At 33.6% G+C, this 19,756-nt stretch overlaps 1 protein-coding gene and 1 long non-coding RNA gene across 13 annotated transcripts in view; one reads left to right on the top strand and one right to left on the bottom strand.

The window, feature by feature from the left end:
* Positions 1-1,332, top strand: part of LOC116420597 — a 37,632-nt gene extending 36,300 nt beyond the window's left edge. The window contains exon 3 of the long non-coding RNA XR_004230963.1: positions 1,186-1,332. This is a non-coding gene — a long non-coding RNA (uncharacterized LOC116420597). The remainder of the gene's footprint in view (positions 1-1,185) is intronic.
* The window catches only part of OSBPL1A (oxysterol binding protein like 1A), a 269,237-nt gene that overhangs the window by 102,075 nt on the left and 147,406 nt on the right, over positions 1-19,756 (bottom strand). For 11 of the 12 annotated variants that reach the window (XM_031946509.1, XM_031946508.1, XM_031946510.1 and 8 more), the window contains one exon: positions 2,917-3,079. The exons of the other annotated variant lie outside the window; for it this stretch is intronic. In XM_031946509.1, the coding sequence (XP_031802369.1) occupies positions 2,917-3,079 (163 nt within the window). The remainder of the gene's footprint in view (positions 1-2,916; positions 3,080-19,756) is intronic. 12 annotated transcript variants of the gene reach the window in all.

Here is a 19,756-nt window from a genome sequence, read left to right as displayed (position 1 = left end):
GAGTGTTTTGCCATTTCCTTTTCCAGTGGACTAGGCAAATAAGAGTTTAAGTGACTTGCCCACAATCACACAGCTAATGAGTATCTGAGGCCAGTCTGGACTTCAGCATAATGAAGTGGAAAGGACATACCATAATTGTTTGCATTTTTTTTTTTCTCTGTACGCAGGGGCCTCTAGTTTAAATCCTACCTGAGACGTGCTTATGGCTACTCTATGCATCTTGGTTGTCTGTCATGTTTTCTGATTCACATAATCTTGAAAGTCTGAAAAAGCCTCCTGAACTTGTTTTCTTGAGTTCCCATATTTTCCAGAAACACTGAACCAAGTGTATGCAGGAGCCCTGAACGAGTCAAGGATGGAGCCCTCCTCTCCCCATTGAGCTGGACTGGGATTCTAGAGAGCTGAACTAGCTACAAGGCAGATGCCAATCCGTCTGCACACGACTAATTTGTATAGCTGAGACCCTTACAGATAAGCAGACCATCATCTCTTCATAGTCTGGCAGTTCCCAAGGGGAAATAACGCTGCTTTTGCCATCTTATTTATGCTCCTCTTCCCCTACTCTGCCTTTCTCCCCTCCTTCAAGAGGGGAGAACTAATTCTTTTTCCCTTTCCTACTGCTCCTTTCTTTGTCCCATGCCACTCCCATTTGGGAGGGAATAGCCCTTCCCTCTTCCCATGAGACCTCCTTTTTTGTAACCCATAAATATTCAAGTTTCTGCCTGTGTTGGAGACTCTTTTGCACTTGAGGCATTTCACATGCATGTTCATATTGTAATAAATCCAGTTTCTACACTTGTCTTATAGAATTGTGACTATGGATTAACAAAATGCTTTACTAATCTTAAAGTAACATCTAAATATAATTACAGCATAGAAGATTCCTGCATAATGCAGAAGTTAAAGTGATATCTTCTGAGGTCCCTTCCATCTCTAAGATTTTATAATTTTGTGATTCATACAAAAAAAACCCCACTATCAATCAGACTCTATTTCTTCTTTCTATTCTTAAAAACATTTACTAAAAAAAATTCCAATGTTTCTCAAGTGTTCTATATAATAAATTTACTAATCTCAAACTTCTCCACTTAAACCCCATTGATATTTTTCTCCTGTCACTTTACTCTCCTTTTTATTTCCATACACTTTGGTTAAGAACCTTACTTTTCTTCATTTACCTCCTAGGAATTCAGTCACAGGCTATGCTGAGCCTACTTCACAAGCACCAAAATTTCTCTTCTGGAAGTTCAAATCCTTTTTGAAACTGTGTGGTAACAATGGATCCTGACTGATTCTAAAGATGATTAACAAGCTGCTTCTATTCCACTCTAAGTTTTAAAAAAAATTCTTTCTTTGAAAGCCCCTTAGGAAAAGGAGTTTCTTTAGATTTCTGAACAATCAGGTTTGAATATAAATTCCTCAAAGTACAATATATTATTAACATGTTTTGTGCAGTTTTAAGAACTCTGATAAAAGAAAATAGTATATTTAGTCTTCATAGTTCTTGGTTACCACTATTATGCCAGAAATGGAAATGAACAAAATGACAAAGAAATGTGGATGACAGATTTTTCTGTTAGTTGATCAATAAGATGAAAAACTAGATAGACATTTTTCTGATCCACATGACCTCTCAAGCTTCTCCAAAACAGAAATTATATGCCAAAGATAATGCAATTTCCATTTATGTCCATGGTCTAGGATACCTAGTATTCAAAATTAAAAAAAAAAAAAAACTGAATGGCTATGTATCTTCAGCTCCCACAGTACCTTATCCCCAATACCCACCACACTACCAGAAGCAAAGTTAAATTAGCTGACCCAAGGACCAGAACAAAAGCTTTACAAATAACCGAGCTCCAGATCCCAGAAGCCCCCCTTCTCTCTTTCTAGTGACATGGAAAATATTTGGGTTCTAAGCTGTGAAAGTCAGCTGGGATCTTAGGGGTCAGCAACTCAGCAGCATTGTGTGTCACAAAAAAAATTTCTATAGGAAAAACTGAGCAAACAAGGTCAGAATCAATCTCACACTCTAACCACTATACCTCCCCCACCTACTCCATCCTCTTATTGCTTTGGAGTCCCAAAATACAAATGACATAAAACAACCTACAATAGCATTAGAGTGGTAGTACCAGGGTGGTAAGAGGCTGGGAAGTTCTGAGATACAGCCCCCAGGGAAATTTGATTAGAGAAGAATTAGTCAGAAGGAGAGCAGTAGAGAAAATAGTGGAGGAAAAGACTGAAAGATCCCATGAAGAAAACTGAAAGACCTTGAACATAAGCAGAAAAATCAGGAGGGAAAAAATTAACAGACGAAAGAAATACAGCCTCCAGATATAATAAACAAGTTTATGCATCTGTCCATAAATATTAGACAACAAAGGAAAACTATCCAGCATTTGATAAGACAAAGGATCTTGTGGAATTTGAGGACATGGAAGCACAATACACTGTTTCAGAGTGTTTTAGGAGAGAAATGAGAATTATGAAAGCAAAAAGAATGGGCAGAAAAGGAAAACTAGAATCTGCTATGGCAAGTTCCACAGGAACAAAATGGAAAAAAAATCAATTTGAAATGTGTATTTAAACATAAATGAAGGACTATCTAGAAGAAGAGTTGCAAAATTAATTAAAAGAAAATATGCTCTATATCCAAGCAAAACATAATGATTATGAAGACAGGACTCAGAGAAAATCTGAGGTCTCCCAAAAGAACGTGACAAATTAAAAGAAAAGTGAGTAAATTTAGGAGTGATAATCGACAAGCTTTTATCTTTTCCATTCCCATAAAATGAAACTAATGCTAACACCTACCTTTGAGAGTACTTAAGTGATCAAAATGTAGTTTTCTTAAGAAAAACAACAATAAAATATCATATGTGTATAATAAATTATGAATGGTTCTGTATTTACCTGAAAGAGCATCATAAAACTCTTCCTCACTCAGGATGCTGAGAGGTGGAGATCCTTTAACGAGAGACTGTTCTAATTCATGATGTTCTGTTGCCAGAGTCTCTAATGCTTCTGATAAGATTTTGTTTTTCTCTTGCTCCTGTTCCAATTTCAAATTCCTCACCTAGAAATAAAAATTTATATAAATAAAAACTAACTTGAAGATAACTACCCCTAATCAGCCTTTGGTTCAATTTAATTATAGTAAGAGAAGTGAAATAACCATACTATATATTTATGGATGAAATGAGCAAAATTATTACACAAAATTTGGGTTCTCCTGGGTCCCTTTCTCACAGCAGTTCTGTCTAATATAAGCTGACTAAGAAGTAAAAAAAAAATTTTAAATGCAGTTGCAAACAATCAGTACTGCATCAGCAAAATCTAGTAATTTAGTGGTTCTGGAAGTTGAATAAAAAAACAGGGAATATTCCTCTTTTAAATGGATAAATAATAGAATAATCCACTTCTTTTCTACATATTGATTGTACTGATGAGAACTGCTATCATATATATGTATGGAGTAAGACTTATTTCATTAAAAAGGTTTCAGCTTTAAAAAAAAAAAATCAGTTCTTTATACCAGAATTCTACTAATTAACACATTAAAATATGTATTTCTTTTTTTTTTTATTTTTCTTAGACGGGATGGATATCTGTAGGAAAAGAGAAAGATATGTTTGGAAATGAAGGTGACACAAAAATAAAATGAAGCAACAACACTTTAAGAAATAAAAGTCTGAACAAATATTATTGGCCAGATTACATCTAATAAGTTTATAAAGTTGATGACAGAGAAACAAGTTACTAATGAATGCCATTGCATATTAAACACTAATTGAAATTATCCTTGCAGTATACTCTGCACTTTGGTGAAACAAAAAAGATCAACCTCCAAACTCCATAGGATAGAACATACTAGGCATATAATCTTATTGTCATGTAGTCACATAGTCATCTTGGAACAACCTCAGAAGATCAGGCCAAATTTCTAAGTATAAACATTTCTGAAATTTGGCTGGAATTCAATCAGCCTTGAGAAAATAGCAAGTCAGATGTCAGAAATTGGATTTGTCCTAAGTAGATTCACCAGTGCCAGAATTCTAGGGATACTTTTTAAATCCACAATACTCGGTAATCTCCTTTTGTTGAGTTTTGGATGTTGTGGAACTAGCTCACAATTTTTGCTCTGTTCTGTAAATTTTCCCTATTGCTATTTTCTCAAATTACTGTCATTTGAATTGCTGTCCCTAGTTTATTTTACTCTCCAAATTATATTTCACATTACCTTCTTTCTGCAGCATATAATGATGTCTTTTGAGAATCCTTCATTGTTTCAGCCCAGAACCCTCTTCAACCTGTTCTTTTATTTATAAAGTGCCTGTCAATGCACTGGGGCACAGTACTCCTGAAACCTGTGTCACAGAATGCAGCTCCTCAAAAACTCCATAATGCAAGTTAAAAACATTGTTTATTGAATAGCTAAGTTCACAGTAGAAACAGAATTAACCTTTTGCCATCTTGGGACTAGTTATGGTTCCTAAGGCATCTTACTGTTTATCATCATGGCAACTAGACTGTCATTATTAGAGCTACAGGAACAAAAATAGTACAACAATATACACTGACATCATGCAAAGCTGAAAAAGTCAGTGAAGTGTGTTTCCAGTGTTTGTAAATTTCCTGAATAATGGTAAAGTAAATTGAAAAATATTTTTTCCCTCTGTAATCTGAGGTGTAGTAACTATTATGGATCAAGCGTTTTCTCTTAGTTTGGATAAAGTTAGACTTTAAAATAGCTGACCCTTTTCCAAATAATCATTCATTCAAATGGGCTACTTAAGAGCAATCTATTTTTCCCCCCTAACAAGTAATGTGAAGTTTGGCACATTGCCCAAAATAACTCCTGCTCTCTTTGAATGGGGGGAAAAATACCTGAGGACCCTCATTACATTATTTTTGCATAGTAGTCTACAAAGTTCCATGCAAAAGAAATGTGTATCCAATCACTCAAATATAAAGCAATATGGTCTCCACCCTGCCTCCATTATTTCTCCTTCAGTTTTCAAAATATCAAAATATTAAGTCCTCAAAAGCCATGGATAAAAGGTAAGAAAGCAAACTCTACCAACAAAATTGTTCAAGAAATACTAAGTATACTTATTTAATACATAAATTCATTTCAGTAGAGCTCAGTAATAAATGACAAGAAACAATTCAAGTTCAACAAAGATATAAGCAAAAATATTAAAACAAGTCTAAATCAAAATTCTAGTTGTCTTTCAAATTTAAAGAGCCATAAAATAAACAGCTCTCCTATTCTGTGACATCTACATCTGTTCTCACTTTTTCTAAGAGTAGGAGTAAAAAAGGGGATGGGGAGTTTTTCTGTTTCTTATTTTATTTTTTCTTCTTTCAACTTATCTAAGGACACTTTAACAGCTTCAAAATTACTTTTCTGCAAAGAAGAAAGCTTCCTATTTAAGGATCAAAATTTCATCTCTGTGGCAAGGATAATAGAAAAATATTGGACAAAGCTCTTTCATCCTTTTACATAAGTATATAAGTATACATTAACACAATCTTTCCATTTAAAAACCACCACTATCTTCTGCTTCTCTCTTACTATTTGATGCTTTTAGTTGCTTGAAAGTCACCAGAATAATGCACTCCATATACCTTCACACCTCCACTCAACAGATTTCAGATAGATATAGATTATTGTATGAAGGAAAAAAATCAATATTATTTGAATATTCTTAATACAATGCTTTTACATCAGTACTTGTCTAACTTTTGTGTATTAAAGGTAATTTCTTAGTGTGGTGTAGTAAAAAGAACAATAGATTGAAAGTTAGGAAAGTTAAGTTCCAATTTTTGCTCTACCCTTCACTACCTTACATGACTGAGCTACTTAGCCACTTCAGCTCACAAGACTGTAGTTTCCTCATGTGTAAAATAAAGGGACTGAATCAGATGACATTTTAAGAGTCCTTATTTTTTATCATCCTATGATTCAACTTTGATATGATTGCCTTTGTTTTGAAGTTCTTGGATAACAGGATCTATCTACCTACCTACCTACCTAATCTACTAATAAAAAACTTTCTGGCTTCTAGTACAGTGTAGCCATCAAACATAATAAGCTATTAATATCTGCTGACTAGAGTTTAATTGAATTTGTATAACGTCCTGTATATGTTAACTGTTTAAAATATTTATTAATGGTAATTTTAAAAAGTCCTCTTCCTATTATAGCTATGTGTCTCAATGTTCAATTTTTTTTAAAGGAACAAAAATATTTCCTCTTAAAAGTAATACTCATAAAGCTAGAGGATACTAATAATTTATTCTAAAATGTGAAAATTTCTAAATCGTACCTTAAATTTTATTTTAAAGTTTGTTTATTCAATAAGTATTTATTTACTATGTGTAAGATGTTGTATTAGTGTGTGATAAGGCTAAAGAATTAGGTGGGTAATCAAATTTTGGAAAGCTTTGAATTATCAGTGAAATACCTTATTTTTTATTCAGTAGGCAATGAGAAATTGCTGAAGTTTTTTATCTGGGAGAAGGCTCATGTAAGATGATCAAATGTGCAAATTAAATTTGGCAGCAGTGTACAGGTAGGAAAGGGCTTTTTTAAACATCTCTGCACACAAAAGACAATTTATAAAAGTTCTAGAACTAAACTGCATTTTAGCCATATACACTGTATAACATATAACATTATTTAATTATGTAAAGTTTTGAGATCAGGCAGGTAGGTAAAGTTCAATAAAATGAGAAAAAGTGAAAAATAATAAACAACTCCTTGCAAAGAAAAACTTTTAAGTGGGACACCGATACTCATTATTCACAGCACATAGTGTCCAATTATCCAGTGTTTAAGATAGGTGAGATTCTGAACAACTTGTAGGTCAATCTTGTCTAGCTCTTTCAACTGACCTTATTTCCTTTAAATCCAGCAGCAATAGATTTCCTCATTTCTTCTTGGCTATGAGTGCACAGCTGTACAAAATAACAATTACTTGAGACTGAAAATGGAGATACTATTCTGCCTCCTTAATGAGCAAGATTGATTTGCATCCCGTGGTTATATAAATGAAACAACATTCACATTCAATATTTATCCAGAATTATATACTTCTATGTTTTTACATTAAATTATTTTACAAGTTATAAATAATGGATATAGTCATTAGTTTAGAGGGCACAATCAAATCTTAGCTCTTAACATTGATATTTTTCATAACCTTTCCATTTATCCCAAATCTCCCTCCACTATCTACTTAAATGACTAGACTATTTCAAACTCCATCGTTTCTGGACCAATTCAAACTATATTGTAAGGTTAAAAAAAACCCTGAACTTTATTAAAACATACTTGATTTTGCTATTTAGATCATGTAGGGAAGGCCCTTGGCATATCATGGATTCAATGTTTTAGAGACTGATTTCTATCCACATAATAGTAAAGTGTCATCTTATGTTAATTTACTTTTGCAGATCAACAATAAACTTCCAAATATTCTTTCAATGAAAGAGTGTCATATTGATTATTCATATTTAATCTATGGTCTACTTTATAACTCCATGCTATGTATATTGAGGGCAGGAAGGAAGGGTATAAATGCAGAAGAAGGGGGAGGAATCCTGCAATATTGGTTTTCTACCAGAGCTATTCTTGTATTACCTTAGTAATTTGGACCTTAATGAAATGTAAAGCCTACATTAGGAAATAATGGTCCAAGGTATATTTTCTCATCTGCAAAAGAAAGTCTAATATGAACAGACATATCCCTATTTTGTTATTCCCTATAGATATAACAGTTCCTTAGAAGTTATAAAGATACTTTTGGCCTTGAACAACATAGAAAAAGTTATCTTAAAATCAGTGTTAAAAACTTTAATAGAATCAGAAATAGAAGAAGTTGAGTAATTCATCAGTAAAGCTTCTCTTTCTTGAAACAGGCAAGTATTCATTCACTTAATTTATTTATATTCTCAGTTAATAAATTGAATTATAAAGACAAATGGTAAACCACTTAAGCCTGTATTATAAAAAAAATTTTAGGTTATCATAGATATCTAATTGTATTTGAGTATTACTGAATAGAATCAAGGCAAAAATCTAACGATAATTTAAATGCCAAGCAAAAAGATTAATCCTGGTTAAAGCAATAAATTCAGTCAAAAAGCACAAATTACTTATTAGAATTCAGAACTTCTAAATTTATCAGTAAAAATTGAGTATGTGAAATAATTCAAGAAAAAAAATTTTGAAGCAGGTAAAAAGGGGATTCAGTTGCTTGATCATTTTTGTAATATGGAAATATTTAAATGACTATATTTAACAGAAAATTAACTTTTCATGAAATTAAATAGGAAAAAATAGTCCAGAAAATTGGCCTTTTTCTTGTTGTAATAGGACAACATACATGTTATTGTACAGATGTCAGTAGTGTGTGCCTGCCTCTTTGTGACTATTGACAAAGTATGCCAGATCCTTCCATCCTCTACTACTTCTCAAAGTCTACACAAGCTCACATTTGTTGCTGCCAACACAGTATCTGTCTATCTCATCCTTTGCCATCCCATTCTCCTCTTCCTTCAATCTTTCCAATAATCAGTCTTTTTCAATAAATTCTGTCTTCTCATTATGTGGCAAAGAATTTAAGCTTCAGTATCTGACATCTGAATTAAAAAAGACGAGTTTCCTGAAATTCAAGACTAGCCCTCTATTCACTGCACCACCTAGCTATCTCCTTAACATATTTATTTGCTTAAAGATAGATGCTTATGGAAGAACACAAGCAAAACATTTTTAGTCTTTCTGTGAAACAGTCTGAATGGAAGTCATTTTAATATTTTTATTTCTATTTAAGAAATGTTATCTCCTCCATATTTCAAATTAAATTATTTTAGTTTGGCTTGACTTTGATGACATTCTCATTGTTTTTTTAATTACCAGGGATGCAGAAATCTTTGGCTTCTGTTACAATACAAAATGCATGATGCAGTGCCAGATTATGAAAGATACAGAAGAGAATGCAGTATCATAGAATTCATGTAAAGCTGGCATAGTAGGTTGAAAGAACAAAAGTTATTTTTAATTATGATTTTCAAAAAGGTGAAATTTACTCATGATTAATTTCTTCTTATACAATGTTAATATCACTATTGAACAGAATTGTTTTTTAAATTATATATCATTCTACCCTAATGGCTCTCCTAGGATATAGAGACATCAACAACTGTCTATTGGACAACTCCAATGGAGATTTTAACAACTCAAATTCAGGATGTCTCATGTTTCATATGTTATCTCTCCATTGTAAACTTTTTTTTCCCTTTCCCTCTTGAAAATGCTAAATTCCTTCCAGTTGTCAGATTAGGTTAGCAATCTCATTGTTCTTCTCTAATTTTCATTCGTTTGCTCTTAGTCTCAAATATAATCAATTGTCAAGTGTTACCAACTTTATATCGGGATTTCTTGTTATCTAGGCATTTCTTCTATTTACTAACTACTCACACCTAGTTTATTCCCTTTCACACATGAACTGAACTATTTTCATAAATCCTGACTGGGCTACATGCTTTTCTAGACTTTCCTTTTATAATCATCATTCTCTAAAATAATCATCAGCTCTAAAATAATCTTCTAAAACAAAGGTCTGAAAATATCACTCTCCTGCTCAATAATCTTCAGTGGCTCCCTATTATAGATTAAGACATAATACAAATGTATAACTTCCTGAGTTTGACAATTAAAAATTACTCACTGTCTGCCTCCTGTATAACTGTATAGATTTGTTTCATATTACTATCCTTAATAAGTTCATCATCATAAAGACAATACTGCTGCTCTCCAAACTTTTTATTTTATCTCCTATTTATGTCTTTGTACAAACTGTCTTCTGTGCTTGTAAAACTTTACCTCTGTCTCTTAGAATTCATTATTTCCTTCAAGGAAACCTAACTCCCATAGGAAGCTTTGCCTAATTCCCCTAACTGTTAATGTTCTCTCCCTCTTCACATCATTTTATATTTATAAATGTTCCACCCCTCCCCCCAAACAATATAAATTCCTGGAAGGCAGGAACTATTCATCATTTAGTCTTTTTTCTTTCTGTGGCCAACAAGGATTTGTTGAATGAATACTAGAAAGAGGATCAGTTTTAAATCAGTGTAACTAATTTTAACATTTTATCCTAAAAGGAAATGCCTAAATATGAAAATAAGTAGTCCCTAAAACATCCAAAAGAGTTGGCTACATTGTATGTCATATATCAGTGAGGCTTGAGAAAAACACATTTAAAGGCTAATTTGTTATTCCACTTTCAATTATTCTGTTTTTCCAAAAACAACACACACAGCTGAGAGACACCAGGTATGCAAAAAATAAAAATAAAAATCCATCATACTAAGACCTAAGTAGGTATTTTCAATTAAGTTTTACACAATGCTTCTTTATATACACAAATACCCCTACTCCAAAATTTCTAAACTAATTTGGCCAGGGGAAACTTGAGGATTTGAAATAAGTCAACAGAATCCTTAATTGTTGGGTTTGGAGTGAAATATCTCTCACAGGTTATTCCATTGATAAGGTGCAGACAAAATAAACAAAAAAAGAAATAAAACAAAAAAGTGAGTTCTGAATTATTTATAATAATTTGTGTAGGGGAAAATCAGGAACACTTGTATTAGTATGGCATAATAAAAACGAAAAATGGTTGAACAACAACAAATAAAAAGAGCATTGGACTTGGAATCAAAAGACCTGAGTAGCAATACTAACTGCCAGTTACTACCAGGTGACCTTGGTACTTTGTACTTCAGCTTTTTCCTTATCTGTGAGCTAAAGGATTGGACTAGGCAGCATTTAAGTTGCCTTTCACCTCTAAATCTATGACCTTATAATAATCCTATCTTTATTGGACTGAAGTGGCCAGTTTTCTAGAGGGAGGGGGGGAGGAAGGGAGGAAGGGAGGAAGGAAGGAAGGAAAGAAGGAAGGAAGGAACCAAAAAAACAAGTCACTATTGTAGAAATTATTTATTAACTATCCATAAGCAAAACTATGAGATTAAGTTACTTCCCATAAATTCTCACAGGTAGTCAACAGTATAGGATTTAACTCCAGATTATCTGATCTAGAAAGAGTATTCTTTCCATTATACAGTTATATTACCTATCACAATCTTGGAGAACATAGTACTTACTGTGTTTACATATTTCAATTCACTGAGTACTCAGAGATTTTGTATATAATTATTCAGAGAACTAGTGAGTTAGAAATTCAGGGCTGTTTCCATCAGCACAAACGGATTTCCAATTTTCCTTCTCCTTTTTATTGGTAACCCTTCTTTTCATTGGTCCACTCATTCCACATTTCCCATTCTTCATTTTCTCTTGCCTTTAGATATCAGATCAAAGAGTCCCTATCTCAGGTCCCCCAGAGAGTAGGAGATATATGAGGAAGGATGAGGAACTGGTTTTGTTAATGCGACTAAAAAAGGCCTAAGGTATATTCACAGAGTTATTCCAGCTGCCAACTCCAGATAAGATTTGAGTTTTTGTCTTTTCCACTCCCTTTCTGCCCAAAGCTGGTGCCAGCTTCTTTTTTCTTTCTTCTTTTTTATCTTCAGAATTAGTGGGAGAAAGCACTAAATTTGGAGTCAGGGGAAACCCAAACTTGACCTGCCACCAAAACTTACTAGCTATATAATCCTGGACAAGACCTTTATCTCTTAGTTATCAATTTCTTCTTATATAACATGCAGGTATTATTACTTAAATTATCTATTTCTCACAATTCTTTTGAATAAAATGCTTTATAAATTTCATTGAATCATGGAAATGTCAACTATTTTTGGCTAAGGCAAAGAATAAACAAGAAAATCCTCTCCAAACTGTCACAACTTTAAAGTCTATTTTTAAAAGACTTTTTAAGTCTTCAAATATTTGGATATGGCATGAGTTCAAATTTCCCTGGACAGCTTTTAAGAAAAAGTATATACTATCCAAATTATCCAAGGAATTTTCTAAATTCTAAGAAGAGTAAAGCATTTCAGCTGCATGATAGATAAAATATCAGTTTTGGGAAGTCAGGAAGAGCTTCAACAAAATCTTGCTTTAGACACTTAGTAGCTGAATGACTTCGGGCAAATCATGTAATTTTTCTGTTTCTATTTCTTCACTTGCAAAATAAGGGGACTCTACCTCTAAGGTCCCTCCTAGATGTAAATCTATAAGTCTGTGATAAATAAATGCTCAATTAATATTAATAGCTAACAAATTAATTTCAAGAGGGTTAAATCTGTAACACCTTGGAGCTATTTTTATGTGTTTTATATATACTGAGATACCTTTTATAACTGATATACAGAGTATATTTCATAATGTGGAATGTCCTATTATTTTAAACATATATAGATTTATGAGCTTTACATTTGATTTTAATGGCTTATCATTGAACCTAAGGGTTATTTAACGTCAAGTCCCTGGTCAAAATAAAAAACCACCAATTAAAACAACATCCCCATAATAAAATCCAATATAATTTATGTTGATACATTTTGCAATATACTTTTCAGGGATATACTGTAGCAAGAAACCAGATCTGCCAAATAATTGAGGGAAAGGGAATAGAGAAAGGACTTGAATATTCATTTGTGTATTACTCTTATGTGCTTAGTATATTTTAAGTAGCTTTAAGGACGACTGATATCAAAATACTATTAACAAAAGAAACTTGAGCGTTTAGATATTCCTTCAAACTCTAAAACACTATCTTCTTTATCATATCTGGGAAAAAGAACATCATGATTCTTGAGATTTACAAAAATAAAAATACTAATTATCAGATGTGAAAAACATTTTGCAACAAAGATGCACTAAATTTAAATGGTTATTTCTGTTTAAATGAATTAATTGTTTACAAGTCTTGCAGTGAGCATCTCTTAAGCATCTGTGAAAGAAAGGCTCAACTTTTCACATGTGACAATAGTTGTTATAAAAAAGAGGCTGGAAATAGTAGCAAAAACCGATAAATGTACCTGATTAATGAGTTGGAAATCATTTCTGTGATGTTTATGAGGGGGGAAAATGCCGTCCCCAATTGTGTTGGCTATGACATTTTCTCCACATTAAAAAGAAAAATCTGAAAGATGGCTACAACTAAACTATTATTATTATTAACTATTATTATTATTATTATTATTCATGCTGCATGAATAGGTTAACAACTGCCATTATGAAGAATACTGAACTCACTAAACAAAAAGTTCAACCAAAAAACACCACAGTACAAGAAATAAACATATACATGCAATAATATCTATCACTCTGGAAAACAAAGAGGTGGTTAGAAGAAGGCAAAAAAGTTTATTTTAAAAAAATTGTAATGCATTTTTCTTCAGAGTGATAAAAATTATGCTTCAAAATAATTTGAAACCATATGCCAATTTGCATGAAGAAAGTACTAATTCTCTTCTTAAACTTTATTCTTAATACACACAGATTAAACTGACTCCAGTCAGAATAATTCAATTTAATCTGGCTAAAATATTTAGCAACTGTATTAAAAGAGATGCTGTAAAACTGTGCTCAACAGATGCAGGAAATATTTTCTGGTTAAAGGAAGGTTTGGGAAAAAATTTTCATCTCAACCTTTAGTAATAAAAGTCTTTTAAATATGTGTCCATACTGGAGAAAAATTAGGAACTATGCCCCAAAGGGCTTTATAAAACACCATGCATACCCCTTGACGAAGCAATATCACTACTAGATTTGTATCCCAAAGAGATTTTTTTAAAAATTTAAAAGGGCTAATAAGTACAAATATACTTACAGATGCTCTTTTAGTAGTGACAAAGAACTGAAAATTGAGGAATGACTTGTAAATGATTATGATGGAATACCATTGTTCTATAAGAAATAACAAGCAGATTGCTCTCAGAAAAACCTGTTAAGACTTACACGAAGTGATGCAAAAGGAAAAGAGCAGAACCAGGAGAACACTGTATTTACAGAACAAAAATACTGTTTGATGATCAACTGAGAATGACTTGGTTATTCTCAGCAATACAATGAGCCAGAAAATTCTTAAGAATTTTATGATGAAAAATGCCATCCATCTCCAAAGAAAGAATTGATGAAGTCTGAATGAAGACTGAAGCATACTTGTTCTTCATATTCTTTATTTTTCTTGGGCTGTTTTTCTCTGTTTTCTTTCAGAGCATGACTAACAGGAAACATGTTTTATATGAATGCACATGGATAGCCTAAATAATATTGCTTCCCTTTTGGGGGGAAGGGAAGGAAGGAGACAACTGAGAAAACACAAATGTTAAAAATTATTTTACATGTAATTGGGGAAAATAAAATATAAAATTAAAAATTCATTTGTGTGTCTTCCTTCTATGGCGAGTGAGCTTATCCCAACTATCAATTGTGAACCTAAAACTTGTACTATATAATGTCCATGGGCCAAGTATTTAAAAAGAGACAGGGAGGGTGCAGAAAACTCATAACACAAGGGAAAGAAAAGAAGAGATCCCACAATATGATGGGAGTGGGAGGAAGGAGAGATGAGGAGAAGATAAAACCTTGAAACTTATTTGCTCTATAGGCACCCTGCAGTCCCTAGAGAAGGGAATGGGGCAGAACTGGCCAGGGAGAAATGGACACTGGAGATTTCAGCACCCTGTGGCAAAGTGAATTTAGGAATGTTTAATCAAAAGCTCCATTCTAGATGGCCAAGGTTTTATGGTGTCAGTACATTTTTAAGGAAAACTTACATAAAGAAATAATATTTCAAGCAGCCTAATATTCTTGAGCATTAATTTTTGATCAACACAGTGAAACTGTTACATAACAAAAGACTTAAGATATTCCCTTGAAATACCCTGCATTATCTGTAGCCAGATTGCAATGTTAATGTTACCTTTTCATTCCACTGGTACACTTCACTTATACATGTCTAAATTCTTGTCTACTATATGTCATGAACTATGCTAGAAATGGGGGAGGACGGGCAAAAAGGAAAGCAAAATAATTCTTGCTCTCAAGATGTTTGCTTGTATTCTATTTATAGAAAAGCATACTTAATAAAATAAAATACAAAATAGATGCAAAGTAGACACAAAGTACTTTCTACATGGAGAGTTCTGGCATTTGGGGCAATCAGAACAAGTTCTTGGAAGAAGTAGTGTCTGAAGCATGAAGTGGGGGGGGGAGAAAAATATATCCTATAAATGGCAAATATCTCATGGAAAAAGCATGTTAGTAGTAAAAGAAATACTGTACAAGCAACAGCATGTATAAAGTGTAAAGAAAAGTCACAGAAAACCTCAAAAGGTAAGCTGGAGCTAGACTCAGAAGAGCTTTAAAGAGAGGTTAGTATTTTATTCCAGAGACAAGAGAAAACCACTGGAACCTCTTGGGCAAAGGAGTGATAGGGTTAGACTCCAACTTTTATGAATAGCAATCTGGCAGATGTGTAGGGAATGAACTTGAGAGAAGAGAGCTGAGGTAAAGAGATTATTGCTATAGGGTCAAGGGGAAAAAAAGAAGGCCTCAATGAAAGAGGGAATTGCCTAAGGACAAAAAATGAGATGGATATGAAATCCTTTGGGGGAAAAGATCTAACAAGCTCTGGCAATTTTATTGGTATAATAGTTCAGGAAGAAGGAAGAGTCAGAGACAATCTGAGATTGTGAATCAAGGTGAATGGAAGAACAGAGGTACCCTCAGGAGAATGGAATAGAAATACTTTAAAGCCTTAAGATTGTTATGCATTCCATAAATACTTAGTTAAAGAATATTTATAAATCCAAGGGAGTTGCCCTTTATATAAACATTTACTGTAATTTATCCAATCCGATTGAAAAACAATTTGGAATAGTCTCTATTCTTTATAATGCCCACACAAATTACTGAAGTAGCTATTTAACATGGAATTCCTTTGCATTATTAAAAGTCGTCTTTTAAACAATTATCAAGATTTCTTTTGTTTCATAAAAATTCTTCTTAATGTTGATACTGTTGAATAATAATAACATAATTATATACAAAAAAGCCACAAATCATAAGTCACTGAAACTAGAAAATAAATTTTCTCTTCTTAAATTGGAAAAAGAGTTCACATAAAAAATCAATTAAGATCATAAGGCTTAGACAAGATGTGGAAAGAACAGTAAGGAACTCTTTCTCATGCCCAAACATATAAAGTTGTAATCACCTACTTGGAGAAATCATAGATAATTTTTATAATAGGGAAATGGACTGGACCTGTGATACTGGTATACAGAACATTCAGATGAGGCAATTCACTTCACCATTGCAGATTGGCAACTTCTCCAGTAACTTTTAGTCTTAAAGAGAGTTGCCTATAGAACTGAGAGGTATTTGCCCATGGTCAAACAGCACAAAGGCAGAACTTGATATCCAGATCTTTTCAATTTTGAAGTCAGCTCCCTATTTACCAAGCCATATCATCTTTAGATAATTTTAAAGAAAAGAAGGAAGCAAACATTTATTAAATTGCCCCCAAACCTACTATGTGTCAAACTCTGGGCTATGCACTTTACAAACATTATCTAATTTTATCCTCACAGCAATCCTAGGAAATAGATACCATTATTTCCATTTTGCATTGGAGGAAACCGACAGAGGACAACTGACTTATCCAGGTCACATAGCTAGTAAGTGTCCAAGGCTAGATATGAACTCAGGTCTTAGAGGTAGATGATTCAGTAAATAGAATGCTGGGCCTGCATTCAAAACTGGCCTCACTTATTAGCTGTGTGACTGTGAGCAAGTCCCTTAACCTCTGCTTGCCTAGAAAGTAGCAAGGTAGCTCAGATAGAGCAATAAGCCTGAAGTCAGGAAGACTTGAGTTCAAATTCAGCCTCAGACACTAACTGTGTATCTTGGAAAAGTCACCCTATCTCTTTTGCCTTAATCCTCTGGAGAAGGAAATAGCAAAGCGCTCCAGTATCTTTGCCAAGAAAATCCCAGGGACCATATGGGTGTGCTCTGGTTCATAGGGTTACAAAGCGAAGGACACACTGAGCAACAACTTCCTGACAGCGTAGACCAGGGGTCCTCAAACTACAGCCCATGGGCCAGATGTGGCAGCTGAGGACGATTATTCTCCCTCACGCAGGGCTATGAAGTTTCTTTATTTAAAGGCCCACAAAACAAAGTTTTTGTTTTTACTATAGTACGGCCCTCCAACAGTTTGAGGGAGAGTGAACTGGCCCCCTATTTAAAAAGTTTGAGGACCCTGGTGTAGAGAATGAGATGCATATTTTGTATATAAGTAACAATTTGTTCTTCTTTTTTGTTTTCCAATGAGGTGAGAGGTGAAAAAATACAATTAATTAAAGATTAAAAATTTAGAGAGTTGGAGGATGCTATAGATGTGGAGTGTTGCCTGTAGTTTCAAATAAGGTCACTATATTGTAGTTTTGCTTAATTCGCTTCTTACAGGAAAGCTCTCAAATGGGGGTAACCTGGAAATGTTTCTAATGTAAACACCACAAGTAAATCAACATAACTTTTTAAAAAATCCTATGATCCCATTAACCCTATGAAGATAATTTCCAAATCTATATCTCCAAATCTACTCACCCGACCTTCTCAGGTACACACCTCCAACTGTCTATTAGAAAAAGAATAACAAAATCCCAGAAATCATACAATCTCATGGTTGACAAGAACCTTTACCATTAACTACCTGTAAATGAACAAGAAACTCTTTTAAATTGAGTCATTTAGCTTTGACTTATGAACTTCTATGAACTGAAATTACTATCACCCAAAGCAGTTGATTTTATATTTGGACAGATTCAATTCCTAAGGAATAAACCCTACTAAGCATCTAAGCAATACCACTTCCACTGGAACAGTCTCCATTGAATAAGTCATCCAGGTACTCTCTCTCACTCACAAAATGCAATGCTAAAATTTGTCAAATACCATCCTGAAATACAAGTATACATTCCACTTCTCAGTCTAATACATCCCCTCCTAATATTGCTACTAAGCCAGTGCAGGCCCCTTTCCCCTCATCTAGACTCTAGACTACTGTTGGCTGTTCAACCTGCCACAAATCTCTCCCCACTAGAATCTGCTATCAAAATGAACTTCCTAAAGGAAAGGCTAACAATGTCATCCTTCCCCTCGCCCCCGCCCCAGCCTATAAACACCAGTGATTGTTTATCAATTCCAGGACTAAATAGAAAATCATATTTGACATTCAAAGTCCATCATAACCTAAACCCCATCATATCTTTCCAGTCTTCTTAAATCTTATAACTCATGATTTACTGTGTAATCCAGTGACCCCGGATTGTTGTTGTTCCTTAAAAAAGACATTCCTTCCAAGGTTAGGTATTTGCATGAGCTGACCCCATACCTAGAATGCTCACCATTCCCATCTCTGCCTCCTCGAATTCCTGGCTTCCTTCTCATTTATTCCATTCTATACAAGAAGCTTTTCCTGTAGCTGTTTATGTGTTTCAGTCTTGTCTGAGTCTTCATGATCTCATTTGGGGTTTTTTTTTTGGCAAGGATGCTGGAGTGGTTTGCCATTTCCTTCTCCAGATCTTTTTACAGGTAACCAGGGCCAGATTTGAGCTCAGGAAGAAGAATTTTCCCAACTCCAAGTCTGACATATCCTGGGCATTCTATTCTTCTCCCTTTATACAATTTCTTTTATTTAATGAACTCATCATTTCATAGTTTTAACTACTATCTATATGCTGACGACCAACTAGCTAGCTAGCCTTTCCACTTCTGATTTTTTCAGTATATCCTATATATGCCTTGTTTACATGTTGCCTCCTCCCTTAGACTGTGAACTTTTTACAAGCAGGGACTTTTTTGCTTTTCTTTACATTCCCCAACACTTAGCACTGGTCTGGTATATAGCAGGTGCTTAACAAGTGGTTAGTTAAAAAGAAAATACATGTTCTTTCTGCATTTGTTTTTCATGAAACTATACTACTCTAACCCTTCTCATTTCCAGTGACTCACAAAGCATGGTTTTAATATCACTATCTTTTTTTTTTTTAAACAGGCAAATAATAGTCAAATGGCAAATAATTTTGAGTCTCCCTTTTAAAAAAAATAACATTTACCAATCTCCAATCTTTGCCAACTCTCATACATTTAATTTTTTCAAAGAACACCAAAAACAGTTCAGCAATTACTTCTGAGAAATCATCTAGTATCCTAAGATTCTATAACTCATCTAAGCCTAATGACTTAACTTAATGAAATCATCTACAAGTGTACTATTTCTTACTAATTTCAATTTTTAATTCTTTGCTAAAAATTTTTATTCCATACTTCCTATTCTTATGATCATTCTTGTTGGTACTACCTCTTCCTTTATCCCAATCTCATATGCAGAGTTAATTTTACTCCTTTTCCAGGCTAATCCTATCTTCTCCAACAGATTGCCCCCTATCAGTTCCACACTATCATTTATTTTCCCTCATTTCCTATCTAGTGGCTCTTTCCCTACTGCTTATAAACATAACTATGTCTTCCCCATTCTCAAAAAATCTTTGCTTGTTCTATCCCTGATAACTACCATCCTCTATATCTCGTTTGTCCTTTATGCCTATACTCCTTTAAAAAGCTATTTACAATAGGTGCCTTCACTTTCTCTCCTTTTACTCTCTTTAAGCTCTTACAATCCAGTTTCTGACTTTGTCATTCCATTGAAATTATTCTCTCCAAAGTCCCAATGATCTCTTAACTGTCAAAACTAGCAGCCTGTTA

The sequence above is a fragment of the Sarcophilus harrisii genome, chromosome 1 (assembly GCF_902635505.1).
Source record: "Sarcophilus harrisii chromosome 1, mSarHar1.11, whole genome shotgun sequence".
Classification (NCBI taxonomy): domain Eukaryota; kingdom Metazoa; phylum Chordata; class Mammalia; order Dasyuromorphia; family Dasyuridae; genus Sarcophilus; species Sarcophilus harrisii.
The sequence above is the reverse complement of the archived record's forward strand: the minus strand, read 5'-3'. Positions and strand labels throughout refer to the sequence as shown.